At 41.8% G+C, this 27,390-nt stretch overlaps 1 protein-coding gene across 2 annotated transcripts in view; it reads right to left on the bottom strand.

The window, feature by feature from the left end:
• Nucleotides 1-248: 248 nt before the first annotated feature.
• The window catches only part of LOC129702585 (NXPE family member 3-like), a 36,600-nt gene continuing 9,458 nt past the window's right edge, over nt 249-27,390 (bottom strand). The window contains exons 2-6 of one of the 2 annotated variants that reach the window (XM_055644372.1): nt 18,708-18,878; nt 11,063-11,841; nt 8,028-8,101; nt 7,040-7,249; nt 249-1,907 (exon numbers count right to left, since the gene is read on the bottom strand). In XM_055644372.1, coding sequence (XP_055500347.1) covers nt 1,366-1,907; nt 7,040-7,249; nt 8,028-8,101; nt 11,063-11,841; nt 18,708-18,878 — 1,776 coding nt within the window. In that variant the 3' untranslated portion in view covers nt 249-1,365. The remainder of the gene's footprint in view (nt 1,908-7,039; nt 7,250-8,027; nt 8,102-11,062; nt 11,842-18,707; nt 18,879-27,390) is intronic. The other variant, XM_055644373.1, reaches the window with a different exon arrangement.

Raw genomic sequence — 27,390 nt, forward strand, 5'->3', positions numbered from 1 at the left:
GGATGAGCTATGCAATCATGTAGAGAATTATTCTGGAAGAATACATTGGAATTCTGCACCCATTCTGCACTGCGATGATAAAGCATGGGTCAAATTCAGTGCAGATATTTTCACTCACATGTAACACAAGGTATAACTGCGGATAACATTCATGGGTATCTATATCAGGAAAAGGGTACACCTTCAGAACAGGAATGAAAATAAGTTATGTGCACAATATAAAATAACGATGTTTCTCACTCCAGTCATGATTTATATGTTAATTTAATTAAATTAAATTAAATATGCATATTTTTTCCCCCAAGTGATTTATACTTACATCACGATCCACATATAACCATATAACCATATAACAATTACAGCACGGAAACAGGCCATCTCGGCCCTACAAGTCCGTGCCGAACAACTTTTTTTCCCTTAGTCCCACCTGCCTGCACTCATACCATAACCCTCCATTCCCTTCTCATCCATATGCCTATCCAATTTATTTTTAAATGATACACGAACCTGCCGCCACCACTACCACTGGAAGCTCATTCCACACTGCCACCACTCTCTGAGTAAAGAAGTTCCCCCTCATGTTACCGCTAAACTTCTGTCCCTTAATTCTGAAGTCATGTCCTCTTGTTTGAATCTTCCCTATTCTCAAAAGGAAAAGCTTGTCCACATCAACTCTGTCTATCCCTCTCATTATTTTAAAGACCTCTATCAAGTCCCCCCTTAACCTTCTGCGCTCCAGAGAATAAAGACCTAACTTATTCAACCTATCTCTGTAACTTAGTTGTTGAAACCCAGGCAACATTCTAGTAAATCTCCTCTGTACTCTCTCTATTTTGTTGACATCCTTCCTATAATTGGGCGACCAAAATTGTACGCCATACTCCAGATTTCGTCTCACCAATGCCTTGTACAATTTTAACATTACATACCAGCTTCTATACTCAATGCTCTGATTTATAAAGGCTAGCATACCAAAAGCTTTCTTTACCACCCTATCTATATGAGATTCCACCTTCAAGGAACTATGCACGGTTATTCCCAGATCCCTCTGTTCAACTGTATTCTTCAATTCCCTACCATTTACCATGTACGTCCTATTTTGAATTGTCCTGCCAAGGTGTAGCACCTCACATTTATCAGCATTAAACTCCATCTGCCATCTTTCAGCCCATTTTTCCAAATGGTCTAATTAGTTGTTATATACAACTAATTTTAAAATCAGAACCGACTGAGATCACAATATTTTATGTTTAATTTTAAAAAAGCCCAGTGCCACTAATTTATTCTATGCAAAATCTTTCCATTCTTTTTTACATGATCCCCATGATTGTTGGGACAGACGTAATGAAGCATTTATTCCTTTTTCTAAGGACACACGTACGAGAGAAACACATCAACCTCATTCTTGATAATGATTTGTTTGGGGTGCAGGGCATGTGGCAGGTAATGGGCTATAGTCATCTCCCATGCATCCACAAAGGCCACATTGATGCCCTGGAACATTCTTCGCATCACTAAATCAAGTTGGTAGGAGAACCAGTCACTGTTGTAGAGGCTGACTTGGTTTGGAAGGGCCTGGACGTTGGCAGTCTTTATCACAATCACTGTATCGGGACTTCTGTCGAGCAAGCGTAGAACTGACTGCCGGATGTTCTGCAACCTTCGGATGTAAGATTCCACTGGAAAAGTGTTGAAATGGCACCAGATGGTGATGGCTATAACTGTGTCTTTCCCTCCATTAATGTCATCCAATTTATTGGCAATGAATGGCAGGTTCTGACTTGATATGGGCTGGATGCGGATAGGTTTCCCATGTGCAAAATAATCTATCTTGATTGTGTTGTCCACATCCAGAGCAAGATGAGGTCCAGTTTTCATTGAATTGCCCAGATCAAACTTTCTCAGGCCTAAAAAAGAAAACGATTTAAACAATTTTGAGTCATAATTTGGTAGGTAATAACTAAAATTAAATATTAGCATATCCTTAAGCTGATTGTGCCAAGATAGAACCACATCTCTCATTCCATGTCCAGATGTGAAGTGTCTGAAAGTGTCGGTGCACAGGTTGGTCTGAAGCAGAAATGTTGAACTTTTAGTTCACCTCCTCCGAGAATGTCGGGAACATCCTTCATGTTGCTGACGAAGAACAAAGTCAATGGTAATTTATAAAAGGTTGCACGATTGTAAATGTGGTGCGGAAAGAGAGTTTGCTTTGCTGGAGGTATTCTAGTTGTGGTGGGATTGCCCAGAATGGAACCAAGTAAAGAGATGAAAAAGTATGGCGCGGATATCATTGTCAAAAACTAGCTGGAGGCTGTGGAGTCATATTGCATGGAAACAGGCCCTTGGGACCAACTGCTCAAATTGTACACATTTGGCACTCTCTAAAATTTCAGGAGTGATTATTTTCCCCCCATTGGGACTTTTTTGTTGACTCCAAGGCTTCTGCAGACTGGGAGAAGGGAGAGGATGAGAGAAGAAGCTGGAGAAAAAAGGAAGGATGAAGAAGAAAGGAGAGGAAGGATGATAATGTGGGATGCCTCCCGCCTGGTTGTGTTCCCCATTTGCAGGTTTGAGGAAGACTAGGACAAACCCGAGACCACCATCAACACTGTGTGGACAAGACTAGACTACTGGCAAATAAAAGCCATATACAGCCAGTGACTACCTTATATTCCAAGTGATTTATACTTAACCCGCTCCACACCAGATATTCAATCACTAACTACATTGCAAACTTGTAAAGATTAATGTAAAGTAGAGAAGAAAATATAATTAGGGCAAATAGCATCAAAGGAATAAATGTGTAGGAAGGAACTGCAGATGCTGGTTTAAACCAAAGATAGATGCAAAAAGCTAGAGTAACTCAACGGGACAGGCAGCATCTGTGGAGAGAAGGAATGGGTGACGTTTCGGGTCGAGATCCTTCTTCAGACAAGGAATAAAAACTGGTAGTCAAGATTTTAGTTATCAAAAGTAGAATTAAATGAAACACAACAGCGGCTAAATTTGTTGATCAAGGAAAAGAGTTACTGATATTACAGATATCAGTCTGAAGAAGAGTCTCAGCCCGAAATGTCACCCATTCCTCTCCAGAGATGCTGTCTCACCTGCTGAGTTATTCCAGCATTTTGTGAGAACTGTCAATTTTACCAGCATCTGCAGCTCTTTCTTACTACAGATAATAATATTTTGTTCTTATAAGATTCCTTTTTCCTTTGGCACAAATCATCATGTTTAATGGTTGCTGTTTGCTGGTCCCAAATTGTTATTGGATTGGCTATTTTTATGATATTTACAGAGTAATGATCTTGGAAAGTGTTTGTGGTTAGGGCAATGATTTTTAGTGAGGTAGTGTCTACTGTTTTACCAGCATACTGGGGATGAGATGCAAGTTTCATCCATAATTCCCCTCAATGTTGATTTGTCCATTTCTGTTGGTCGGATTAGCTTCCTTCCACTGAAAGGAAACAGATTGCTATTTATCTCATCCGAAGCACACAGTCGTTCTCAGAGCCGAAAGCTCTCCTTAAATTGTTTCAATGTCAAAACAGATTCAAAGATGCCCTTATTCATAAGTTCTAGGGCAGAATTAGGTCTACTCCGTCATTCAATCATGGTTGATCTACCATTCCCTCTCAACCCCATTCTCCTATCTTCTCCCCATAACCCCGACAACCCTACTAATCAAGAATCTGTTAATCTCCGCCTTAAAAATATCCACTGACTTGGTCTCCACAGCTGTCTGTGGCAATGAATGGCACAGATTCACTACCCTCTGACTAAATAAATTCCCTCTCATCTCCTTTCCAAAGGTCCGTCCTGTTATTCTGAGGTTATAACCTCTGGTCCCAGATGCTCCCACTAGTGGAAACATCTACACTATCCAGGCCTTTCACTGTTCCGTTATTATTTGTGCCTCCTCAGTGATGACGAAGGACCGTGCCCCAGTGAGGACCTGGACCTCTTTGCCACTATTGTTCGAATTTGGAAATAAAGCCTATCGCATCAGGTCACCTAGCTATGAGTGATAGTGTAGTCATTGCTGCTCTGGCATCATGACTGATACAACTGCAGAAAGAAAACACTATAAATTGAAGCTGGAATGAGCCACTTGGTCCCTATGTCATTAAATAAGATTATACTTCATTTCATAGAAAATTGATCATTTGGCTGTTGTGAGCATAATTCTAAGGAGAGAAACTCTGCCCTGCATTTGGACGCAAAGTCCTGGAATAACTCAACAGGCCAGGCAGCATCTCTGGAGAACAAGGACAGGTGATGTTTGCGTCAAGACCCTTCTTTAGTCTCAAAATGGGTCTCGATCTCAAACGTCACCACCTAACCTAGGGTTTTGACCCAAAACGTCCCCTGATCTGCTGAGTTACTCCAGTACTTTGTGTCCCTTTGTGTATTAACCATCATCAGCAGTTCTTTGTTTCTACTCTCTGTCCTGCAAATAGAAACATAGAAACATAGAAATTAGGTGCAGGAGTAGGTCATTCGGCCCTTCGAGCCTGCACCGCCATTCAATATGATCATGGCTGATCATCCAACTCAGTATCCCGTACCTGCCTTCTCTCCATACCCCCTGATCCCCTTAGCCACAAGGGCCACATCTAACTCCCTCTTAAATATAGCCAATGAACTGGCCTCAACTACCCTCTGTGGCAGAGAGTTCCAGAGATTCACCACTCTCTGTGTGAAAAAAGTTCTTCTCATCTCGGTTTTAAAGGATTTCCCCCTTATCCTTAAGCTGTGACCCCTTGTCCTGGACTTCCCTAACATCGGGAACAATCTTCCTGCATCTAGCCTGTCCAACCCCTTAAGAATTTTGTAAGTTTCTATAAGATCCCCTCTCAATCTCCTAAATTCTAGAGAGTATAAACCAAGTCTATCCAGTCTTTCTTCATAAGACAGTCCTGACATCCCAGGAATCAGTCTGGTGAACCGTCTCTGCACTCCCTCTATGGCAATAATGTCCTTCCTCAATACTACCCCAATGTTCGGGCTGCAGTTGATCCATAGAAAACTGGTCATGTAAGTCCATTCCACTCTCCTGGAGCAGTTTAGAAACCTTCTCGCTACAGTATTCTGTTGTAGCTGAGAAATTGAGCCAATCAAACTTCTGCAAGGAGGAAGAAGAGAAGAAAAAGTCCCATTATAAGCGAGAGCAGCATTCGGCTATTCAGCCCTACCTTCCTATTTTCTCATTTAATAAGATCATTGGTGAACTCCAGGGAAAGCTTACCTTCTAGAGAATGACATTCCTTCTCATTTCCGTCCTAAATGGCCAACATATTATTTTGAGACAGTGACTCTTGGTGGTAGACACTTCAACCACAGAACAATTACCCTGAAAGTCCCTTAAGGAATTTGTATTTCAATGCAATCACCATGCATTCGATTGAACTCAGGAAAGTACAGACCTAATCAACTTCTTTATATGGAATACTTTGCCACAGAAGGCTGTGGAGGCTGTCGGTGGGTATTTCTAACACAGATATAGATAGACTTTTGGTTAGTACAGGTGTCAGAGGTTATGGGGAGAAGGCAGGAAAATGGGGCTAGGAGGGAGAGAGAGATCAGCCATGATTGAATGGCAGAGTAGACTTGATGGGCTGAATGACCTCATTCTACTCATATCACTTATGACCTAATGACGTTATGATTTACTCTCACTTTTTTTCTGTCAAACCTACTATCCCGGGAATCAGTCTGGTACTGTAAACCACTGTTACATTTCTTCTAATGCAAGTGTATCCTTTCTCTGCATAGAATATTTCAGTTGAAGCCTCATGAGAGAATTCATGATTCCGCACATGAATCGCATGGGGCATAGATAAAGTGAATAGCCACTGTCTTTCTCCCTGATCGGGGAGTCTGAAACTCATAGGTTTAATATGCGAGGGGAAAGATTTAATAGGAACTTAGGGGAGTTCACACTGGGCATGGTGGGTATTTGGAATAAGCTGCCAGAGGAAGTAGCAGAGGCTGGTATAATTAAGATAGTTAAAAAGGACCTTTAGACGTGGATAGGAAATGTTTGGAGGGTGCAGACAGGTGGCATTACCTCGGTTAGGTAACTGTGGCAAATTGGGCTGAATGGCCTGTTTCCATGCAGTTAGCTTCCCTTGTTGGGCGTGTATGACAGGCTCCCAAATAGTCAAAGGGAATTAGAAGATGCCAGGAGATTGCAGGCAGCTGCAAGACTAATAGAATTGTCAAAGTGGGGAATTTTAACTTTCCCAATATGGACTGGGACTGTCGTAGTGTCAAGGGCTTAGTTGGGGTGCAATTTGGCAAATGTGTTCAGGCATGTTCTTGGGATCAATGACCATTGTTCTATTAGCTTTAAAATAGCTTGGGGTGAAGACAAGAATTGGTGCAAGGCCAACTTTAATGGTATTAGACAGGAACTTGTTCAAGTTGCTTAGAGTAGGCAGTTTGCAGGCAAAGGAACTACCAGAGAGTGGGAGGGAAACATAAGCATAGAAAATAGGTGCAGGAGGAGGTCATTTGGCTCTTCGAGCCAGCATCACATGTTTGTAAAAGTGTGATAACAAGAGGTCAGCGCATGCATGTTCCTATTTGAGCGAAGGGCAAGGCAAATGAGAGTAAGGAAGCTTGGACAATGAGAGAAATGGTGGTGGGAATGTGGAAGGAACTGCCCAATGAGATAGTTGAGACGTGTACTATAACAACATTTAAAAGACATTTGCTCATGTACATAGATGGGAAAGGTTTTGAGGGATATAGGCCAAATGTGTGCAGGTAGGACTAGCACAGATGGGGCATCTTGGTTGGCATGGGCAAGTTGGGCATAAAAGCCTGTTTCCATGCTGTATGACGATGGCTATAATTGCACATGTTCTTATCATTTTGATGTGTTGTGTAGAAATTGATACCTATTCATCTTCAAGAAGCAAAATATATTCACTTGCATGAAAATAACACAAAATTGATTATTAATGGGAATGAATATAATGCCACAAACAGATTACATGATAATGCATAATGAGAAATGGGTAAACCTAACCTGGTACAAAATATATCAAATATTCAAACCACTGGCGTATGGTGGAATCTCCAAAAATATAAATTTTTTTTCTACGAAGACAGTTGGTAACTTTTGCTGGAGAGTCAAATTGTTGGATGCTACAGGTTGTTGATACCCATTGATCCTTATAATAAAATCCGGATGGTGAATGCAATGGCGTGCCAGGGAGACAGCCGCTGAGACCTTTGTCTAAAAATTAGGAGAAATAAATTTAAAATACAACGTCTTTGATTTATAACCTTCTTTAATTATCTAATCATATTTTCTGAGGTAATGACAAATTCTAAGAGAATATTGGATTGAAAAACAAACAGATATTGTGGACAGATGAAATGAAATGTCAAACAGGAGGGACAAGCCAATAAAAATCAAATTGAATGCATCGGTGTAGTAAATGAAATGACGTAGATTTCAATTGCAATGTCATGTTCCTTTCAGTGTGTCCCAATCTACAGCCACTGTGGTGACTTAGAGTAGTCACTGTATAATATGGGAAATTTGTCAAGGTCCTACAAATATTGAAAGGTGTTATTGGTTTGCGTATGTGCCATGGGATGTCTGAGCTAATAGAGCGGGTAGTAGAGCCAGCCTTGGTTTAATAATATGAGCAACTGTATCTGTGAGTACCTGCTACCATTCAACAATCACCCATGCTGCAACAGTGTATCAGCCTCGATGTTTGGGAATAGCGCTAGAACAGTAGGTGGGCTTTAATAAATTGAAAATTTCCAGCATATAACTAGGTAAATCCATGACACATATCAGCACGGTCCCATGTTTGTTGCCCAAAAGAAATAAATTAATAAAATATTTGTTTCCAATCTAATCTAAAAAATCTACACAAAACATGAAATTCAGTTTAGGTTATCTGCAGCAGAAAATAACTGTTCTCAACATTTCGCTAACACAGCCCCAAGAATATATACAAATCTCGAATCTGTGAGTCACTTAATCATCATTCTCTTACCTGCATGAGGAGAAGGCTCTACAATTACATAACCTTGACCATTGGGTAATATTGGCATCTTGACATTTTTCCCACTGAAAATATATTATTATCTCTTAAGCCATTGCATTCATGAAATGAAACAAGTAAACATTTAATTTTGTCGGAAGCATAGATATAAAAGAGGAAGGTTTATCTTTTGGGCAACACCCCTATCTTCGCTCCATAGATGCTGCTGCACCCGCTGAGTTTCTCCAGCAATTTTGTGTACCTTCGATCTTCCAGCATCTGCAGTTCCTTCTTGAACACCCCTATCTTCCTGCCTGCTCTTGTGCCATAAGTAACTGTGCATAAAAGCCACAAATAACAGCATATGAGCCACAGCCCATGATCTCCCAAATGATAGTCAAGTCTATATCCCTCTCCAATAGGAGTGGTTTTAATTCCACTAGCAGTTAACCAAACTTCACCTTCATTTGCCACCCTTTCTGCTGATCAATAATACTGTTCTCTTAGGTGGGGACCCACTTCATTTGAATTTTGAAAAAAGCAAACATACTCATCTGCACAGGCTTAAATTGCAAAGATTTGGGACAACATTTTAATATGTTTTTTTAATTGGAGGAAGGCATCGGGATTGTCTGGGAATAAGCTGTGGAATGGCACCCTCCTGCTGCCTAGTGAGATAAAAGGATAAACTGGAGTAACAAGGAACTGCAGATGCTGGTTTACACCGAAGATTGGGGCAGTCAAGTGGAGAAGCGGTAGAGTTGCTGCCTTACAGCGAATGGAGCACAAGAGTCCTGGGTTCCATCCCGATTATGGGTGCTGTCTGTACGGAGTTTGTACGTTCTCCCCGTGACCGCCGTGGGTTTTCTCCGAGATCTTCAGTTTCCTCCCACATTCCAAAGACGTACAGGTTTGTAGGCTTGGGTAAATGTAAAAATTGTCCCTAGTAGGTGTAGGAATGGAGTTAATGTCCGGGGATCACTGGTCGGCACAGGCTGAAAGGCCGCTTTCCGTGCTGTATCTCTAAAACTAAAACTAAAACTAAAAACTAAATAGGCACTAAATGCTGGGGTAATTCAGCGGGCCAGGCAGCAGCATCTCTGGATAGAAGGAAGGACCTTCATCAGACCATAATCGGGTCTGAAGATGTATCATGACCTGAAACTACCCATTCCTTCTATCCAGAGATGCTGCCTGTCCCGCTGAGTTAGTGTCCAACATCGCAGGAAGGGAGAAATTGTGCTACTGGGCGCAGTCTGGTCCATAAATGGAAACAACAGGAGGTATCATGAATGGTTGGATGTTTCGAGCACGGATGTTTCGAATATTTGCAGAGGAACTGCATGTGGAGGTGGAGATGGATAACCCCGGCAGTTGCGATTGAGTTGCCACAATCAGGGCGGCAAAGGTGGGTATAGAGGTGGATGCTGATGATAAGGTTTTATGCTTATTATGCAGAGATCTGAGTCTGAGAGAACCTTGATAATCCTGGAAAAACAAGGAACTGCAGGTGCTGGTTTACAAAAAGTGCTGGAGTAACTCAGTGGGTCAGTCTGAAGAAGGGTCCCAACCCAAAATTTAACCTATCCATATTCTTCAGGGATACTGCCTGATCTGCTGAGTTACTCCAGTACTTTGTGGCTAGATAATCCTTGTTTTTTTGCTGTAATTACCACCCAATCAATTTATTGTGAATCATGAACAAAGTTTAGGGATACAGCATGGAAACAGGCCTTTTTGCCCACCAAGTCTGCACCAACCAGCGATCACATGTACACCAGTTCTATCCTACACATTAAGGACAATTTACAGAAGCCAATTAACCTACAACTTGCACATCTTTAGAAAGTTGGAGGAAACCAGGAGAGAACACCCGGAGAAAACCTGCATGGTCAGTGGGAGAACTTAAAACTCCATACAGACTGCACCTGTGGTCTGGATCGAACCCGGGTCTCTGGCGCTGTAAGACTGCAACTTTACCTAACTCTGCAAAGTGATGGAAGGAGTCAATGATAATGCTGCAAGCCATATCCAGTCACTACTAACTTGATCACAGTTGCCCAGAGGCTTGAGGTGGAGCCCAGTCTTTCTGTGATTTCATGCTTATGGTCATAAGTGATAAGTAGAATTGGGCCATTCGGCCCATTAAGTCTGCTTTGCCATTCAATCATGGCTGATCTATCTCATTTAAACCTAGTGTCCTGTCTTCTCCTCATAATCTCTGACACCCGTAGTAATCAAGAAAAGGATTAAAGATCACCGCTTCGATCACACAGCAGGTCAGAGTTGATGTCGGATTCAATGATCTTTCAATTCAGTAGGGGTTGTAGGGCAAATATTTATGTTACAGGGGAAGATACGTTCCTTCTGTTAAAGAAAAAAATATATTTCATGTGAAATAACAATTATAACATAGTTTTAAGTTAACTATTTTTGTAAATGTTCATGTTTTATTTACGCCGATTTCTGTCGAGTGTCTTTCAATGTTGGTGATATTTGAAAACTATTTATAGCATTAGATGCTGTCAAAACCATTTGCTGGCTGTCAGTGGCAGAGAGGGGTGGGGGTCCTCGTTTGCAAAAGGTTCAGCTGGCATGAACACCAGTCTCCTGGAGCGTGGAGTGGGAAGGGCCAGTGTGATAGGCTCTCTGCACCCAGCCCATGGAAGGGCAATTCCAGCATGGTCTTGACCAAATTCCTATATAATCAGTGCTGCAGTCTCCCATGTTAAAGAGCTTACATTTCTATTTCACCAACAGCAGATCGAAGGCAACCATCTCTCATTCTTGAAATGGATCTAAGCTCAACAGGCTAAAACATAACTGGTGGTGGAACTCAGCAGATCAGGCAGCATCTGTGGAGGCAGGAAAATGGGCAATATTTTGGGTCAAGACCCTGCACCAGGACCCTGCACCAGGATCTGCTTATAGTATTGAACCATATTTATCCTTAAGGTACAATGAGCATGAGTATGATGAGTTCATGAAATGAGCTTAGGGATGTGAAGAAAGAAATAGCAATATCTCAATGAGAATGATGGTCATACCTGCTGAAATAATTGACTTCGCCTCCAGTTAAGAGCTTCTGCTTGTAACCTCCCATTGCGTGGTTGACACGGGAAGAGCAGGGAAGCATCTTTGGTTTATAACAGAACCAGGGCTCCCCAGTCCTGAGATCAGTAAAGTTACAGAGTGGTTTAGTCTGAGGCAGGCACAGATTGCACACTGTGGTCTCCGAGGATTTTGCTGATTTGAAAGTGCTTCTAAAAAACACTCTATCCGGGAATTCGTCCCGTATTCTCTCAAGTGCTTGGACCCCTTCGCTGGGATGAACCAAGGAAACAGACACTTGCACTTTCCCTGGCCATAATAAGGTAAAATTGATGTAATAAAACCCATTTTGTCTATCTACAACTGTTCCTACTGCACCAGCTTTTAACTCGGGGGTGTGGATGCGTGCCTGGAGATAGTCACCCCCATATTGCTTTGTATTTCCTGCAAAGTCAAGCATTCGCAGAATCACCTGCAACTGATCTCCAACGTAGAAAGTCTTGCCAGAATCTAAAATGACAAAGCGAGTAAGCGATGGATTGCTGCTCTTCAGAAAAGGCACAGCAGGTTTGGGTGGATGTGGCCACTCGATCAATTTCATCAGGACTGTCCCCTCTGACCTTTCCTCGGCGGTGAACCTGTGATTCTGGTAGCCGCATTGCAAAAGCCTGGAAGTCCAAAGAGTCAGATTCTCCTCCTTCGACTGTTCTTCTCTGTGTTTAAACATTGGATCTGGATATTTCTTCCATTTGACATCTGCTTCATAGCCACCAGACTATGAAAAGTAAAGAGTTATTAATAAAGAAAACCATAATTGTACATGAGATTCATCTACCCATCTTAACAATTACAATCCTAGGTAAAGCATGGGAAACAATCTGAGGAGGTTGTTCAGAATCTTAGTGGATGGTGAGATGCAAGTGCAGTGTTCAAGGAAGTTTGGAAATGATCTTCACAGTAAGGGGAATCTAAATTCAGGAAATTAAGTATGGCATAAGAGATTAGTTTCAGTAAGCATGGCCTGGAAACTACCAGAAAAACACATCTAATCCATTAATGTCTTTGAGAAAGGATCTGCTGTTCTTATGTAGAAACAAAGAACTGCAAATGCTGGCTAATATGCAAAAGACCACAATTCAGCAGTCAGGCAAGACAAAAATGCTAGAGAAACTCAGCGGGTGCGGCAGCATCTATGGAGCGAAGGAAATCTATTTCCTTCGCTCCATAGATTCTGCCGCACCCGCGCCCGCTGAGTTTCTCCAGCATTTTTGTCTACCTTCGATTTTCCAGCATCTGCAGTTCCTTCTTGAACAGCAGTCAGGCAACATGGCTGAACACGGAGAACTTGGATAGGCATTGAGACCCCTCTTCAGACTGCTTATAGGGTAGGGGGGAAAAGAAATCGAGAAAAGGGCAGATCAAAGCGTGTAAGTCGATGCGGGCTGGTGGTGGGGGTAGGGGGGGGGTTAGAGAGGGGTTGATAAACAGACGGTTGGAACAAAGGTCAGAGATAAGAACATTGCGTGTGAGACAGGTTTGAAGCCGGGGGGAGGAATGTAGTGGGGGGGGAGGGGGGCTGAGGGAGAGAAATAGGTGAGAGTTCAGGTGGGGCACAAAGGAATAAATGAAGGAAAGAGAGGGGGGGGGGGGAGAAATTGAGTTGCGGGGGGGGGGGGGGGGGGGTTTCGTAAGACATTATCTAAAATTGGAGAATCCAATGTTCATACTGTTGGGTTGTGAACTACCCAAGCAGTTTCTTGGTTCTTGGATCTCCAAAATATTCCAAATGGAATTTAAACTGGAGGTGGCGGAGGATGGACTTAAGCAAAAAAAGGGTTCTTAGAGAACGAGAGCTATCTTAAATTTATCTGTGTCTGGTTGGGTAACTATGGTTGGGTGAAGATTATTCCATGCTTTAATTATGCGGGGGAAGAATGAATTGCTGTACACATCTGTCTTGCTAGCTGGTATCTTAAATTGGATCGAATACCCTCGTCGGCTCCTAATAGGTTTGGGTTTGGTAATCTATGTTGAGCTGACCATTTAACATCTTGTAAAAACAGGGCAACGGAGAGCTTTACGTCTGTCTTGGAGAGGGTTCCACCCCAGTGAATTCAAAGTTAGGTAACACTCGCTTCTCTCTCATAGGTATTTGTAACAAATCGAGCTGCCTGTCTTTGGACACGTTCGATGTAAGAAATGTTTCTATTTGTGTATGGATCCCATGCAGCAACTGCGTAATCCAAATGTGGTCTAACAAGGGTGAAGTATAAATTCTCCTTGATAGAAGTTGAACAATGATGAAAGTTGTGTCTCAGAAAATTGTGGTGCTGCTCCTCCAGTTTGTGTGTGGCCTCAGTCTGGCAATAGAGTTAGAGTTGAATTTGGACACACAGTAGTGAATGAACAGACAGGATACTGGGCAACAGGGGTGCTGTCTTCTACCCTCACTGATTTTGATCAGTAGATCAGAAAGTCGAGGATCCAGGCAAGGATACCACTGAATATAAAATTATAGAAGGGCTGGACAAGCTAGATGCAGGAAAAATGTTCCCAATGTTGGGCGAGTCCAGAACCAGGGGCCACAGTCTTAGAATAAAGGGGAGATCATTTAAGACTGAGGTGAAAAAAAAACGTTTTCACCCAGAGAGTTGTGAATTTATGGAATTCCATGCCACAGAGGGCAGTGGAGGCCAAGTCACTGGATGGATTTAAGAGATAATTAGATAGAGCTCTAGGGGCTAGTGGAGTCAAGGGATATGGGGAGAAGGCAGGCATGGGTTATTGATAGGGGATCGAATGGCCTCCTCCTGCACCTATTTTCTATGTTTCTATGTTTCTATGAATAGTTGCAGAGCATTGTGAAAGAGGAGGGTAAACAGCCAGAGGTTGCGGTTCACGTCAGTACCAACACTGTGGATAGAAATAACGATGAGGCCCATCATGCAGAGTTTGGGCAACAAGGATAACGGTGAAGAAAGTGTGACATCAAAAGGGGGTAATCTTAGGATTATTCCAGCGCCATGTGCTGGTATAATGCTAAGAACTATATACTGCACTTTGTATCTTCCCCTTTGCTCCATATGTCACACTTGAGTTTGAACATTGTATCTCTATGCAGTATAACCATATAACCATATAACAATTACAGCACGGAAACAGGCCATCTCAGCCCTACAAGTCCAAGCCGAACAAATTTTTCTCCCCTTTGTCCCACTTGCCTGCACTCGTACCATAACCCTCCATTCCCTTCTCATCCATATGCCTATCCAATTTATTTTTAAATGATACCAATGAACCTGCCTCCACCACTTCCACTGGGAGCTCATTCCACACCGCCACCACTCTCTGCGTAAAGAAGTTCCCCCTCATATTACCCCTAAACTTCTGTCCCTTAATTCTGAAGTCATGTCCTCTTGTTTGAATCTTCCCTATTCTCAAAGGGAAAAGCTTGTCCACATCAACTCTGTCTATCCCTCTCATCATTTTAAAGACCTCTATCAGGTCCCCCCTCAACCTTCTGCGCTCCAGAGAATAAAGACCTAACTTATTCAACCTATCTCTGTAACTTAGTTGTTGAAACCCAGGCAACATTCTAGTAAATCTCCTCTGTACTTTCTCTATGTATGTATGATCTGTTTGGATAACATGCAAAACAAAGCGTTTCACTGTACCTCAGTTCATGTGACAGTAATAAACTTAAACCTAATATGATCAAAAATAGGGCAATACAGCAGATGGATGTTTTAGATTTCAGAGGCATTGTAACCATTTGTGGGGCAGGTGAGACCTATACTAATCAGACAGGCCATGACCATTTATCTTGTGTAGGTAATCAAAAGTCATAGTACGTGTAAGGAAGAGGCTAAGAAAGTTGCCAGAAATAGCATCAGGCTTGATTGGCAGCATTTTCGAACTCAAAGGAAGACAAGAAATTCAATTAAAGAAAAACCCCAAGTAGAATAAAAAGATAGTATTGACACGAAATACTAAAGCAGACTGCAAGAGCTTCTACACATATGCAAAATGAAAAAGACTAATGAAGCCAAAATTGGGCTTAACAAGGAATAATGTGGCAGAAAAGTTAAATAATTATTTTGCCCCTTTCTTCACGAAAGTGAACATATAAAGGCTACAGAAAATATAAGAGAATAAAGGATTTAGTAGGAATGAGGAACTGGATTACAAATATTATGCAATATAATAGTAAAGTTGGTGAGCTCAAAAACTAATAAATTCCACAAACTTCACACCTTTATAATTGAATTTATATGTTTAAAACTTCAGTTTTAGAACTAACTTTATTACTCCCAAAATGAATGTGAAATCCTTTTTTCCCCCATGGTGATCCTTCACTAAGCGATAATCATGGTGGACAAAAATGCTGGAGAAACTCAGCGGGTGAGGCAGCATCTATGCAGTGAAGGAATAGGTGACGTTTCGGGTCGAAAACCTTCTTCAGACTGACCATTAATCAGGTCTCATTATATATGATCAGATATTAAATATTTAATTCCCATGTTCGTTTCACAATGTATTGTTCTTTGGAATCTATCCCAAACACCCTCCATGTTTACTTCAACAGAAATATGAAATCTATGTGAGAACTAAAGTCATTCATCCTTATCACAGAATCTTTCTTACAAGCGCCTGTTATCGCTTGACCTATACTCAGTTCTAAACGGTTCACGCTATCCATTTGCTCTTTTCCATTCTCATAATTTACATCGATAATTACTCACTACTGTGCAATCACCCTTTATTAACAGAAATCCACAAGTTCCATTTACTTTTTGCTTATTGTTCAAGAAAGTAAAAGTTACCCAAAATATTCAATACTCAGCCTTGGTCACCTTACTGAGCTGCCATAGATTGAAGAATTCTCACAGACAGAGAAGCAGAAAAGGAAGAAGTGAAAAAGATAATGTTTTAAATATTTCACAGTAATGTTTAACAACAAATGAATAAATTGTTTCATAAAAGCTTAAATATAATAAGTAAATCTTATGTATTATATATTTATATTCATTTGAATGAAGGAATTACGTCCCATATACTTTTGTGGGGCCAGTGAGAAAGCAATATTTAAGGCGCGTTCCTTTTAAAAATGTTAACACCAAAACCTCAAGGAAGAAAAACCTAATATGATAAACAGTGCAACACAGGAACAGGTCCTTTGTGCAATGAACCAGATTTGATAACGGAACTCAAGATAAAGGAACCACTAGGAAGTGGCGACCACAACATAATTAATTTAAAAAAAAAAAATTTAAATTTTATTTTTATTAGAAGTACAGTAAATTACAATAATACACATCAGATATATCTTATTACATTTGTTGTACCACTTTGTTTTTCGAGCTTTAAAAAAGATAGAAATAAAAGAAGTAAGGAAAGTGAGCAAGAATCGTGAAGGTGCAGGAAAGTGTTGGGAAAAGAAAGCCCCTTAGGGAAGAAGTTAGAGAAGTAAGTAAAGAAAGGAAATCAGACCCTAGAAAGAAAAGAAAAAAAAAGGAAAAACAATCGCTCTATTGTAACACAAAACTCGCAAAAAAGGATATACCAACCGTGTTTTTTTTTTTTTTTTTTTAATTTATTTTATACCCCCCGTTACCAGATCCTGGTACCATTTATATTTTAAATTACTATTGCACCTTATGCTTGTAATAGTTCCATAAATGCAGACCACATCTTTTGGAAGTGGTCTGCTTTGCCTGCTAGGAGGAGTCTCATCTCTTCCAAGTGTAGTGTTTCGAACATGTTTGAAATCCACATTTTTATTGTTGGTATTGGAGCATTTTTCCAAAATTTGAGTATAAGCTTTTTTCCCATTATTAGCCCGTAATTAAGTAAGTTCTTTTGAAACACGTTTAATTCGGGGTTACCTTCCGATATTCCAAAAATGATCCATTCTGCTTTTGGTACAAGTTTTATTTTAAATAATTTTGTGAAGATTTCAAATATTTCGTTCCAAAATGTTTGGATTTTTATACAAAAAACAAAAGAGTGCGCTATGGTAGCTTCTTGTGACTGACATTTATCACAAATGGGTGAGACATTGGGGAAAAGTTTATTTATTTTAGTTTTTGAATAATATAGTCTATGTAATGTTTTATATTGAATTAGAGTATGTCGTACGTTGATCGAGCATTTATGCACATATAGTAAGTGTTTATCCCAGCTCGCTTTTGAAATTTTTATAGCTAGTTCTTGTTCCCAGTCTCTTCTAATACCATCGGTTGTAGGTATTTCTATATTTAAAATAAAGTTGTATTGCAGGAACCACTGAGGTGTGAGGGAGGAGCTGGCCAAAAATGACTGGAAAGGGACCCTAACAGGGATGATGGTGAAATAGCAATGGCATGAGTTTCTGGGAATAATTCAAAAGATGCAGGATCTTTTCATTCCAAAGAGGAAGAAAGATTTTAGGGGGAGAATGAGGTAACCATGGTTGTCAAGGGAAGTCAAGGACATTATAACACTTAAAGAGAAGGCATATCTCTGTTCTGTACACTGCACAATGACAATAAAGTTTGAATCTGAATCTGAATCTGAAATCTGAATCTGAACATTGCAAAGATTAGTGGGAAGCCAGAGGATTGGGAGGCTTTTAAAGAGCAGCAGAAGGTAACTAAAAAGGCAATTCGGGGAGAAAAGATGAAATACAAAGGTAAGCTAACTAATAATATGGAAGAAGATAGCAAGAGTTTCATCAGTTATGAAGAGTAAGATAACTATCCTTTTATAAAGAGTAAGAGTGGCTGCTGGAGAATGATGCGGGAGAAATGGTAGAGGAGTTGAATAACTTTTTTGTAACAGTCTTCACAGTGGAAGACCAGCAACGTGCCTGATATTCAAGAGAGTGAGGAGGTGGAAGTTAGTGGAGTGGCTATTACTAGGGAGAAGGTGCTTGGGAAGTTGAAAGGGCTGAAGGTGGATAAGTCACCTGGACCAGATAGACGGCACCCTAGGGTTCCAAAAGAGGGCTTTAGAGATTGTAGAGGCATTGATAGTAATATTTCAAGAATCACTAGAGTCAGGAGTGGCTTCGGAAGATTGGGAAATTGCCAATATTACTCCGCTGCACAAGAAGAGAGCAAAGCAGAATAGTGGGAACTATAGGCCGGTTAGTCTGACTTCGGAGGTTGGTAAGATTAATATCCATTATAGTCCGTTATAAAGGATGAGGTTATGGAGTACGTAGAAGATAAAATAGACTGAAGTCAGCATAGCTTTGTGAAGGGGAGCTCTGGCCTGACAAATTTGCTGGAATTCTTTGAAGAAGTAAATAGCAGGACAGACAAAGGAGAGTCAGTAGTTATTGTTCACCTAGATTTTCATAAAACCTTTGATAAGGTGCCACACGCTAGGTTGCTAAGGAAGGAGAATCACAGAAATAGTGAGGTGAAGGTTTTAGATGAAACGGTACTATCCTGCAACTTACTTACTTTTAAATTCCCTTACCAATTCTTATGATTAAACAAATATTCCACGTTTAAAAAGACTCAATTATGTTGCTTTCAGCTTTCAGCATCAAGAAACGATAACACACATTACATTGTTATACCCATCATGTCACCTTGTTTCATATATCCCATAGTGTTGTACAGCACAAACATTGGGTTTCATTATTTTACGCACCTTCAACTGATGAACATTTAAAGCCATCACCGTTAAAACTACTAGCGTCAAGACGAAGAAACCCAAATGGAAGATGGAAAAGGGAAGTGTGAACTTCTTTGAACCTTGCTCTTCCATATTTAGATTCACAGCACGCAATGTCTTCAGGAACTTAAACTTCATATGCTGTATCTGCAAAAGCACAAAACCAAATATAGAAACCGAGGACTGTCAACATTTTAATTATAATTCATTTGCAGATTTTCATTTTAATTGTCTGCAACATTAAAAGCAAACATTAAATCAACATCTGTTACACATGAATATTCCTACCACTTCCAGTTGAATGCCACGCATTTCCTGTTTTATTTTAGATTTCATGCAGCTGTAAATATTTTTTATGTTTGAATTCCACTTCCATTTATTTCTTGTACCCATTAATAAATCACATGATCTAATCCTGTTCTTCTGTGCCCCTCACAATCACCATGTCGATGAATGCACCACCCAACCATATTCATTCCACTGCCCCCTCTCGCCCCAATGGTACGGAAACTGCTCTGCTGCTGACAGGTAGGCGTTGCAGAGGGTGGTAAAATCTGCCACAAAAAAAAAAAAAAAAAAAAACTTCCTCCTTGCCATTGAGGACATTTACAGCAGCGGGTGCAAGAGCAAAGCCTCAAACATCGTGAAGGGCCCCACCGATCCTGCAAATTGGCTCTTTGCTCCGTTCCCCTTAGTGAGAAGGCTGCGCAGCATAAAGGCCAAGCCAACAAGGCTTAAAGACAGCTTCTTTCCTGAGGCCGTGAGACTTTTAAACTCCTACCTCACTGACTGAACCCTCACTACCTCAGTGTGGGGAGGGAGGTGGGGGGTTGAGGGGATAGCAGCTGCAATAAGACAGAGCAGTGATAGAGGGCACTCAGTCCTCTTCCGAGTCCGGAAACAAGTTAAGAGAGTCAACAAGTTCCAGGAAATGGTTCCATGTATCTAAGAATGTCTTGGTAGAGCCTTTGAGAGAGAACCTAAGTTTACTTTTTTTTACTTTTTACTATTTATTTATAGGCTCATTGTTATTTAGATTTATTGTGGAAGGTTTTTATATGTTAGAATTTATTGATGCCTTTACTGTGCTTTATTGATGTCTTATTGCACTATTACGCTGCTTGGACCTGAGTACATGATTCATGTGGAAGCATGTTTTTATCGAATGACAATAAATTAACCTTGAAATTCTTTAATACAAGTCTACATCCTGCTCTCCTTTCACGCCCATTTCTCTTTGATACTTTGACCAGTATAATCCTAGTCACCTGTCACTTCCCATGTTCACAAATAACTTGCCCATGCAAATTGTGTTCCACTCAGTTACCATTTAACAACACAATCTAATATATTTTACCCATCATCCTATCCCATATAGACGCATTCACCCCTCATTCTTCATATCTAAGAAGTGAGAAGACTGTGATAGACTGGGCAAGCAGTGTGAAAAACGTGACTGATTCAGGAGCCTACTTTTCATTATAGTTCAGTTTACCAGTGGTGTGGCGGCGCCTAACGGCAGCGGCTCGACTGCAGTCCGTTTGGCTTTTTTAAATTTTTGTCTTGATAAATGTATGTTTAGATTCTGGTTTTATTATTTTTTTAGCTGTGTATATGTGGGGGGTGGGAGGGAAACCGTTTAATCTCTTCCCTGTTCGGGGACCTGACTTTTTCCCTGTCGGGTCTCCGATGTTGTTGGGCCTATTGTCGTGGAGCCGGCGGCAGCCTCCGGCCGGAACTAACCTGGGGGCTCCAGTCACGGAGCCTGCGGACCTGCCATCGCGGAACTGGCAGACCTCGGAACGGGAGGAGCTGTGGTGGCGTGCGGCTGCAACCCGACTTCGGAGCTTCAAGACAGGAACATCCTGTGTGGACAGGAACATCGGGAGCTCGCAGGTCCCTGGTGGGAGACAACTTTTCGGAGCTCCCGTAACGGCAACCTCTCCCACTGGAATCGCGGGGTGAAATGACTTGGAGCGGGGCCTAACATCGCCCTACGCGGCTTAACGGCCGCGGAACTTACCATCGCCCGTCGGAGGCTTTAACATCGGGAGCCTCAGTTGCCTCGACGGTGCAGTTGGACTGCTGGGCCATGGGAAAATAACAAGGGAAGATATAAGACTCTTGCCTTCCATCACAGTGAGGAGGTGTTGGAGATTCACTGTGATGGATGGTTGTGTAAATTGTGTTAAGTGTGGGTCTTGGTTATTTTTTGTAATTGTTAAGACTGTAGAAAATGCAATTTTGTTCAAACCAAGCTGTTTGAATGACAATAAAAGGCATTCTATTCTATTCTAAAAATCATCGCCTGTACCTTAGATACAATGAAAAGCCTTTCTTGCGTGCTATCCAGTCAGCAGAAAGCCAATACACGTTTAAAATCAAGCCATTACCGTGTACAGACACATGATCAGCCATGATTGAATGACGGAGTAGACTTGATGGGCCGAATGGCCTAATTCTACTCCTATCACTTATGACCTAGTGACCTTATGATATGGGAACAACTTTTAGTGCAAGGTAAAGCCAGCATAGTCCGATCAAGGATAGTCCGAGGATCACCAAAGAGGTAGGTAGTAGTTCAGCACTGCTCTCTGGTTGTGGTAGAAAGCTAATATAAACAAAGAGGTTATCCTTAAATCTGAACATCCAAGCTTTCAAGTTCATGCAAATTATCCCAGATGTTAGAGGAGGGAAAGGGGAAAACCCTGGTTGACAGACATCCTTGACAATACAGCCTTCCTGATACAATGCACCCATCTAGCCTCAACCCTCTCCCCCCTTACATTCAAAGCCCAATTTCACCCGAATTCCAATATTCACTCAACCCATCTAGATGCTTTCTATGCCTTCCTTGCCTCTCTAATTGCAGTTGCAGTCACAGAGTTATACAGCATGGAAACAGGCTCTTTGGCTGAACTTTTCCATGCGGATCAAGGTGCAGAGATAGATAAATTCTTGGTTATTATGGGTCAGATGTTATGGGGAGAATGCAGTAGAATGGGGTTAGGAGAGAGAGGTGATTGAATGGAGGAGTAGACTCAATGGGCTGAATGGCCTAATTCTGCTCCTATCACTTGTGACCTTATGCCCCATCTACGCGAATCCCTCCAACCCATGTTTGGCCAATATCCCTCTAGACCCTTCCAATCCATGCACCTGTCCAAATGTCTTTAATTCAGATACCCGAAGAAGGGTCTCAACCCAAAACTTCACCTATTCCTTTTGTCCAGAGATGCTCCCTGACCCACTGAGTTACTCCAACTTTTTTTGTGTCTGTTCCTTAATTATTGTTATAGTACCTGCTTCAACTACCTCTTCTGACAGCTTGTTCCATAGCCCTCTATCCCCAGTGTCTCAAAGTTACCCCTTCAAGTTCCTACTAAATCTTTTCCCTATAACCTTAAACCTGGTTCTTAATTCCCCTACTCTGGGTAAAGTACTTGTGCATTCATCCTACCATCCATTTCATACACCTCTATAAGATCACCATGCAGCCTCCTACAATCCAAGGAATAAATTCTTAGCCTGTTCAACCTTTCCCTATAGCTCAGTCCTTGCGACATTCTTGTAAATATGCACTGAATTCTTTCCAGCTGAAAGATGGGGTGGGAGATTGCAACCTTCACGTGGTCCGCCCTGTTTCGACGAATGCAATCAACCCGGCGTGCACAATCAAATAAGATCAAATGGAACAAGTTGTCCTACAACTTTAGGCAGAGCATGCCATACGCAAGAAGAAAAAGACATAATTCCTACAGAATGATGACCAAAATTGATCACAATGCTCCAAATGTGGCCTCACCAATGTCCTGTACAAGTGTAACATAACATCACCACTTCTATACTGAATACCCTGACTGATGAAGGCTAATGTACCGAAAGCTTTCTCAACCACCCTATCTACTTGTGATGCCATTTTCAGGGAATGATGTAGCTGCACTTCTAAATCCCTCTGCTCTATAACACCTCCCAGAGCCCTGTCATTCACTGTGAAATTCGTACACTAGTTTAACTTCCAAAAGTGCCACTACTCACACTCATCTGTATTAAACCCCATTTGCTATTCTGCAGAGCACTTGCCTAGCTGATCAAGAATCTGCTGCAATAATCATTTTCACGATCCACGTTACCATCCGATTTAGTGACATCTGCAAACTTTCTTATACAACTACTTTCTTATATACTCTTAAATACTCTAGTTGATATTAACCACAAATAGCAATGGACCCAGCACTGATCCCTGCGGCACACCGCTAGTGAAAGGTCTCCAGCCCGATAAGCAATGTTCCACCAGCACCTCTCACCAACTCTGCTTTTTCCATGAAGCCATGTGTTTTATTCTCATTTGTCTCGAAACGGAACAATGAAATTCTTATTTGCAGCAGCACCATAGATATGTAAGCATAGTACTCTGTAAGCTCCGTAATGAATGTTTAAAGACGAGTAGGAAGGAACTGCAGGTGCTGGTTTATGCCGGAGAGACAAAAAGCTGGATTAACTCAGTGGGACAGGAGCATCTCTGGAAAAAAGAATAGGTGATGTTTTGAGTCAAAACCTTTCTTCAGACTGGAAGTTGAGGTTGGGGGGGGGGGGAGAGATGCAAGTATGATAGTGGCATTTAAGAGTCCTTTGGATACAATCAAAGAATCATAGAAAATAGGTGCAGCCGTAGGCCATTCTTCCCTTCGGGCCAGCATCGCCATTCAATATGATTATGGCTGATCATACAAAATTAGTACCACGTTCCGGCTTTTGCCCCATATCCCTTGATCCCATTAGCTCCAAGAGCTAAATCTATCTCTCTTGAAAACATCCAATGAACTGGTAGAGAATTCCAGATTCACAACTCTCTGGGTGAAAATGTTTTCCTCATCTCAGTCCTAAATGGCCTACCCCTTATTCTTAAACTGTGATCCCTGGCTCTGGACTCCCCAACATCAGGAACATTTTTCCTGCATCTACCCTGTCCAATCCTCGAAGAATTGTAGATGTTTCTATAAGATATCCTCTCATCCTTCTAAATTCCGGCGAATACAAGCTCAGCTGCTCCATTCTCTCAGCATATGACAGTCCCCCCATCCCGGGAATTAACCTGGTTAACCTACACTGTACTACGTCAATAGCAATAACGTTCTTCCCCAAATTAAGAGACCAAAATTGCACACAATACGCTTGGTGCGGTCTCACCAGGGCCCTGTACAACTGAAGTAGGACCTCTTTGCTCCTAAACTCCAATCCTCTTGCAATGAAGGCCAACTACTCACACTCGTCTGTATTAAACCCCCTTAGCTTTCTTCACTGCCTGCTGTAATAGCACGCTTACTTTCAGTGACTGATTTGCAACGAGACCTGGGTGTGGACCTCCCCTTTTCCTAATCTGACGCTACTCAGATAATGGGAGACACAAAATGCTGGAGTAACTCAGCGGGTCAGGCAGCATCTCTGCAGAGAAGGAATGGGTGATGTTTCGGGTCGAGACCTTGAAGAAGGTCACCCATTCCTTCTCTCCAGAGATGCTGCCTGACACGCTGTTACTCCAGCATTTTGTAACTATCTTCGATTTAAACCAGCATCTGCAGTTTTTTTCTAACCATTCAGATAATAATCTGCCTTCTTGTTCTTGCCACCAAAGTGGATAACCTAACATTTACCACCATTATAGAAACATATAAACATAGAAAATAGGTGCAGAAGGAGGCCATTTGGCCCTTCGTGCCAGCACCGCCATTCACTGTGATCATGGCTGATCATCTCCAATCAATAACCCGTGTCTGCCTTCTCCCCATATCCCTTGATTCTACTAGCCCCTAGAGCTCCATCTAACTCTCTCTTAAATTCATCCAGTGATTTGGCCTCCACTGTGGCAGGGAATTCTGTGGCAGGGAATTCCACAAATTCACAACTCTCTGAGTGAAAAAGTTTTTTCTCACCTCAGTCTTAAATGGCCTCCCCTTTATTCTAAGACTGTGGCTCCTGGTTCGGGGCTCGCCCAATATTGGGAACATTTTTCCTGCATCTAGCTTGTCCGGTCCTTTTATAATTATTCTGCATCTGCCATGCTTCTGCCCACTCACCCAACCTATGCAAGGCACCCTGCAGCCTCATAGGATCCGCCTCGCAGCTCACACTGCCACCCAGCTTTGTGTCATCCGCAAACTTAGAGATGTTACATTTAATTCCCTCATCTAAATTGTTAATTTAATATTACTAAAAGTCTGATCTTGACCACTTCCTGTTGTTCTGTATATTGATTTTAGAAAAAAACGCTGCCATTTATGACTGTGATTTTTGGCTATCTTACTCCCGTTCCGCAGGACAAGAGGATTTTTTCCATCGATGAAAAATAAAAGATTTATTAGTGTTTAAAACATGTTTAGATTCTCTCTCCTGAAGGCCACGCCCCTTCTGGAGGGACTAAAACCCGGAAGGGTTAAGTGCCTCAGTCAGTCTCTGCAAGATGGTGGAGCGGGAGGGTCACGTCTCTCAGTCTGAGCTGTGAATAACACTGAACACATGTCTACTAAAATGTGAGTGGTTTTACTGATCTGTCAGTGCCCTTAATGTGGTTTGAAAATATAGTTTGGAAATGCTAAAGCTGTGTTGCCTTTGGTTTGGAAATGCTAAAGCTGTGTTGCCTTTGGTTTGGAAATGCTAAAGCTGTGCTGCCTATGGTTTGGAAATGCTAACGCTGTGTTGCCTACAGTTTGGAAATGCTAAAGCTGTGTTACCTACAGTTTGAAAATGCTAATTCTGTGTTACCTACGGTTTGGAAATGCTAAAGCTGTGTTACTTGCAGCTTGGAAATGCTAAAGCTGTGTTGCCTACAGTTTGAAAATGCTAAAGCTGTGTTACCTACGGTTTGGAAATGCTAAAGCTGTGTTGCCTAATTAAAGTTGCCTTGCCTAATTAAAGTTGCCTTGCCAAATTAAAGTAGCCTTGCTTAATTAAAGTTGCCTTGCCTAATTAAAGTTGCCTTGCCTAATTAAAGTTGCTTTGCTTACTTAAAGATGCCTAGCCTACCATAGAATTAAAAGTCTAATCTTGACCACTTCCTGTTCGCGCTTTATATTGATTTTAGAAAAAACGCTACCACGTACGGCTGTGTTTTTGGCCCTTACTCAGAGACCCCCTCCGCTTATCAGGTGCTGAGGATTTTTCCCATCAATGAAAAATAAAAGAGTTATTAATTTTTTATAAATGTTGAGATTCTCTCTCCTGCCAATCACGCCATGAAGGCCACACCCCTTCTGGTGGGAGGTGGGGGGGGGGACTATAAAACCCAGAAGTGTGGGCATGGCTCAGTCTCTGCTAGGTGGAGGATGGAGAGGCCCAACTCGCTGTTTTTAGTGGCCTCGCACGCTCCTTGAAATGGTATGAAACTGCACTTGAATTTGGTGGCCTTGCACCCTGCTTGAAGTGGTAAGAAACTGCACTTGAATTTGGTGGCCTTGCACCCTGCTTAAAATGGAATTTCAAGGAATAGCCGTGAGTCAACTGCCAGCCCACCAGCCATGAGTTCATGAGGTACCAGCACAACAAGCGTGAGTGACTTAGCCGCCAGCCCAAGAATCCACTCGGCCCAAAATGTCCAAACTCGCCCTCTGGAAACCAGTCCCTTCAGCCCACAACACCAATACTAGCGCTCCAGAAAGTGCGCCCCCTCCCACCCCTCCACTGGCCACCAATATTGGAATTGGTGGAGAGGTGGAATATTAATAATAATAATAATAATAATAATAATAATAATAATAATAATAATAATAAATACTTTATTGATCCCCTCAGGGAAATTCAGATGTCCAGAAGCCCCCAACCAACAAACCCACAGATTCAAAACGAACGCAGACAGGAAATACATAGAATACACTGTGGACACTACCTGAGAGCAATAAATACTTAAAAAGACCAATAATTAACAATTAAAAATTAAAAATTGCAAGAATGCATCCCCCTACAGCCTAGCGGTCTGAATTATAAAATCTAATGGCTGCAGGGGTGAAGGATCTCCTGAACCGCTCCGTTCTACAGGGCAGGGAGAGGAGCCGGTTGTTGTTCCGAGTGCTCTTTTGACTCTCCAGAATTACATGGAGGGGATGCCCGGGGTTTTGTGCCTCATACGCCTTGTGCCTCATACGCCTCTCAAGCACACCCATCCCAGAGTCTACTCTCCCCACCAGCACTGAGCTAGATCGTTTAACCAGTTTGACCAGCTTCTTGGTGTTTTTTGCACTAATGCTGTTGACCCCAGCAGACGACAGCGTAGAACATAACACTTGCAACCACAGTGTTGTAAAACATGTGCAGCCTGTCATTACACACATTGAAGGATTTGAGCCTTCTGAGGAAAAAGAGTCTGCTCTGGCCTTTTTTGTAGAGGGAGTCAGAGTTGACAGACCACTCCAGTTTGTTATCAAGGTGCACTCCAAGGTAATTATATGTCTGCACCACCTCAATGTCAGCCCCAGCAACGTTGACATAGAAACTAGGGTGCAGTAGTAGGCCATTCGGCCCTTTGAGCTAGCACCACCATTTTCAATATGATCATGGCTGATCATCCAAAATCAGTACACCTTTCTGGCTTTTTCCCCATATCCCTTGATTCTCTTAGCCCTAGGAGTTAAATCTAACTCTTTGTAACATGTTGCATTGGAAACAC

The sequence above is a fragment of the Leucoraja erinacea genome, chromosome 13 (assembly GCF_028641065.1).
Source record: "Leucoraja erinacea ecotype New England chromosome 13, Leri_hhj_1, whole genome shotgun sequence".
NCBI classification, from domain to species: domain Eukaryota; kingdom Metazoa; phylum Chordata; class Chondrichthyes; order Rajiformes; family Rajidae; genus Leucoraja; species Leucoraja erinaceus.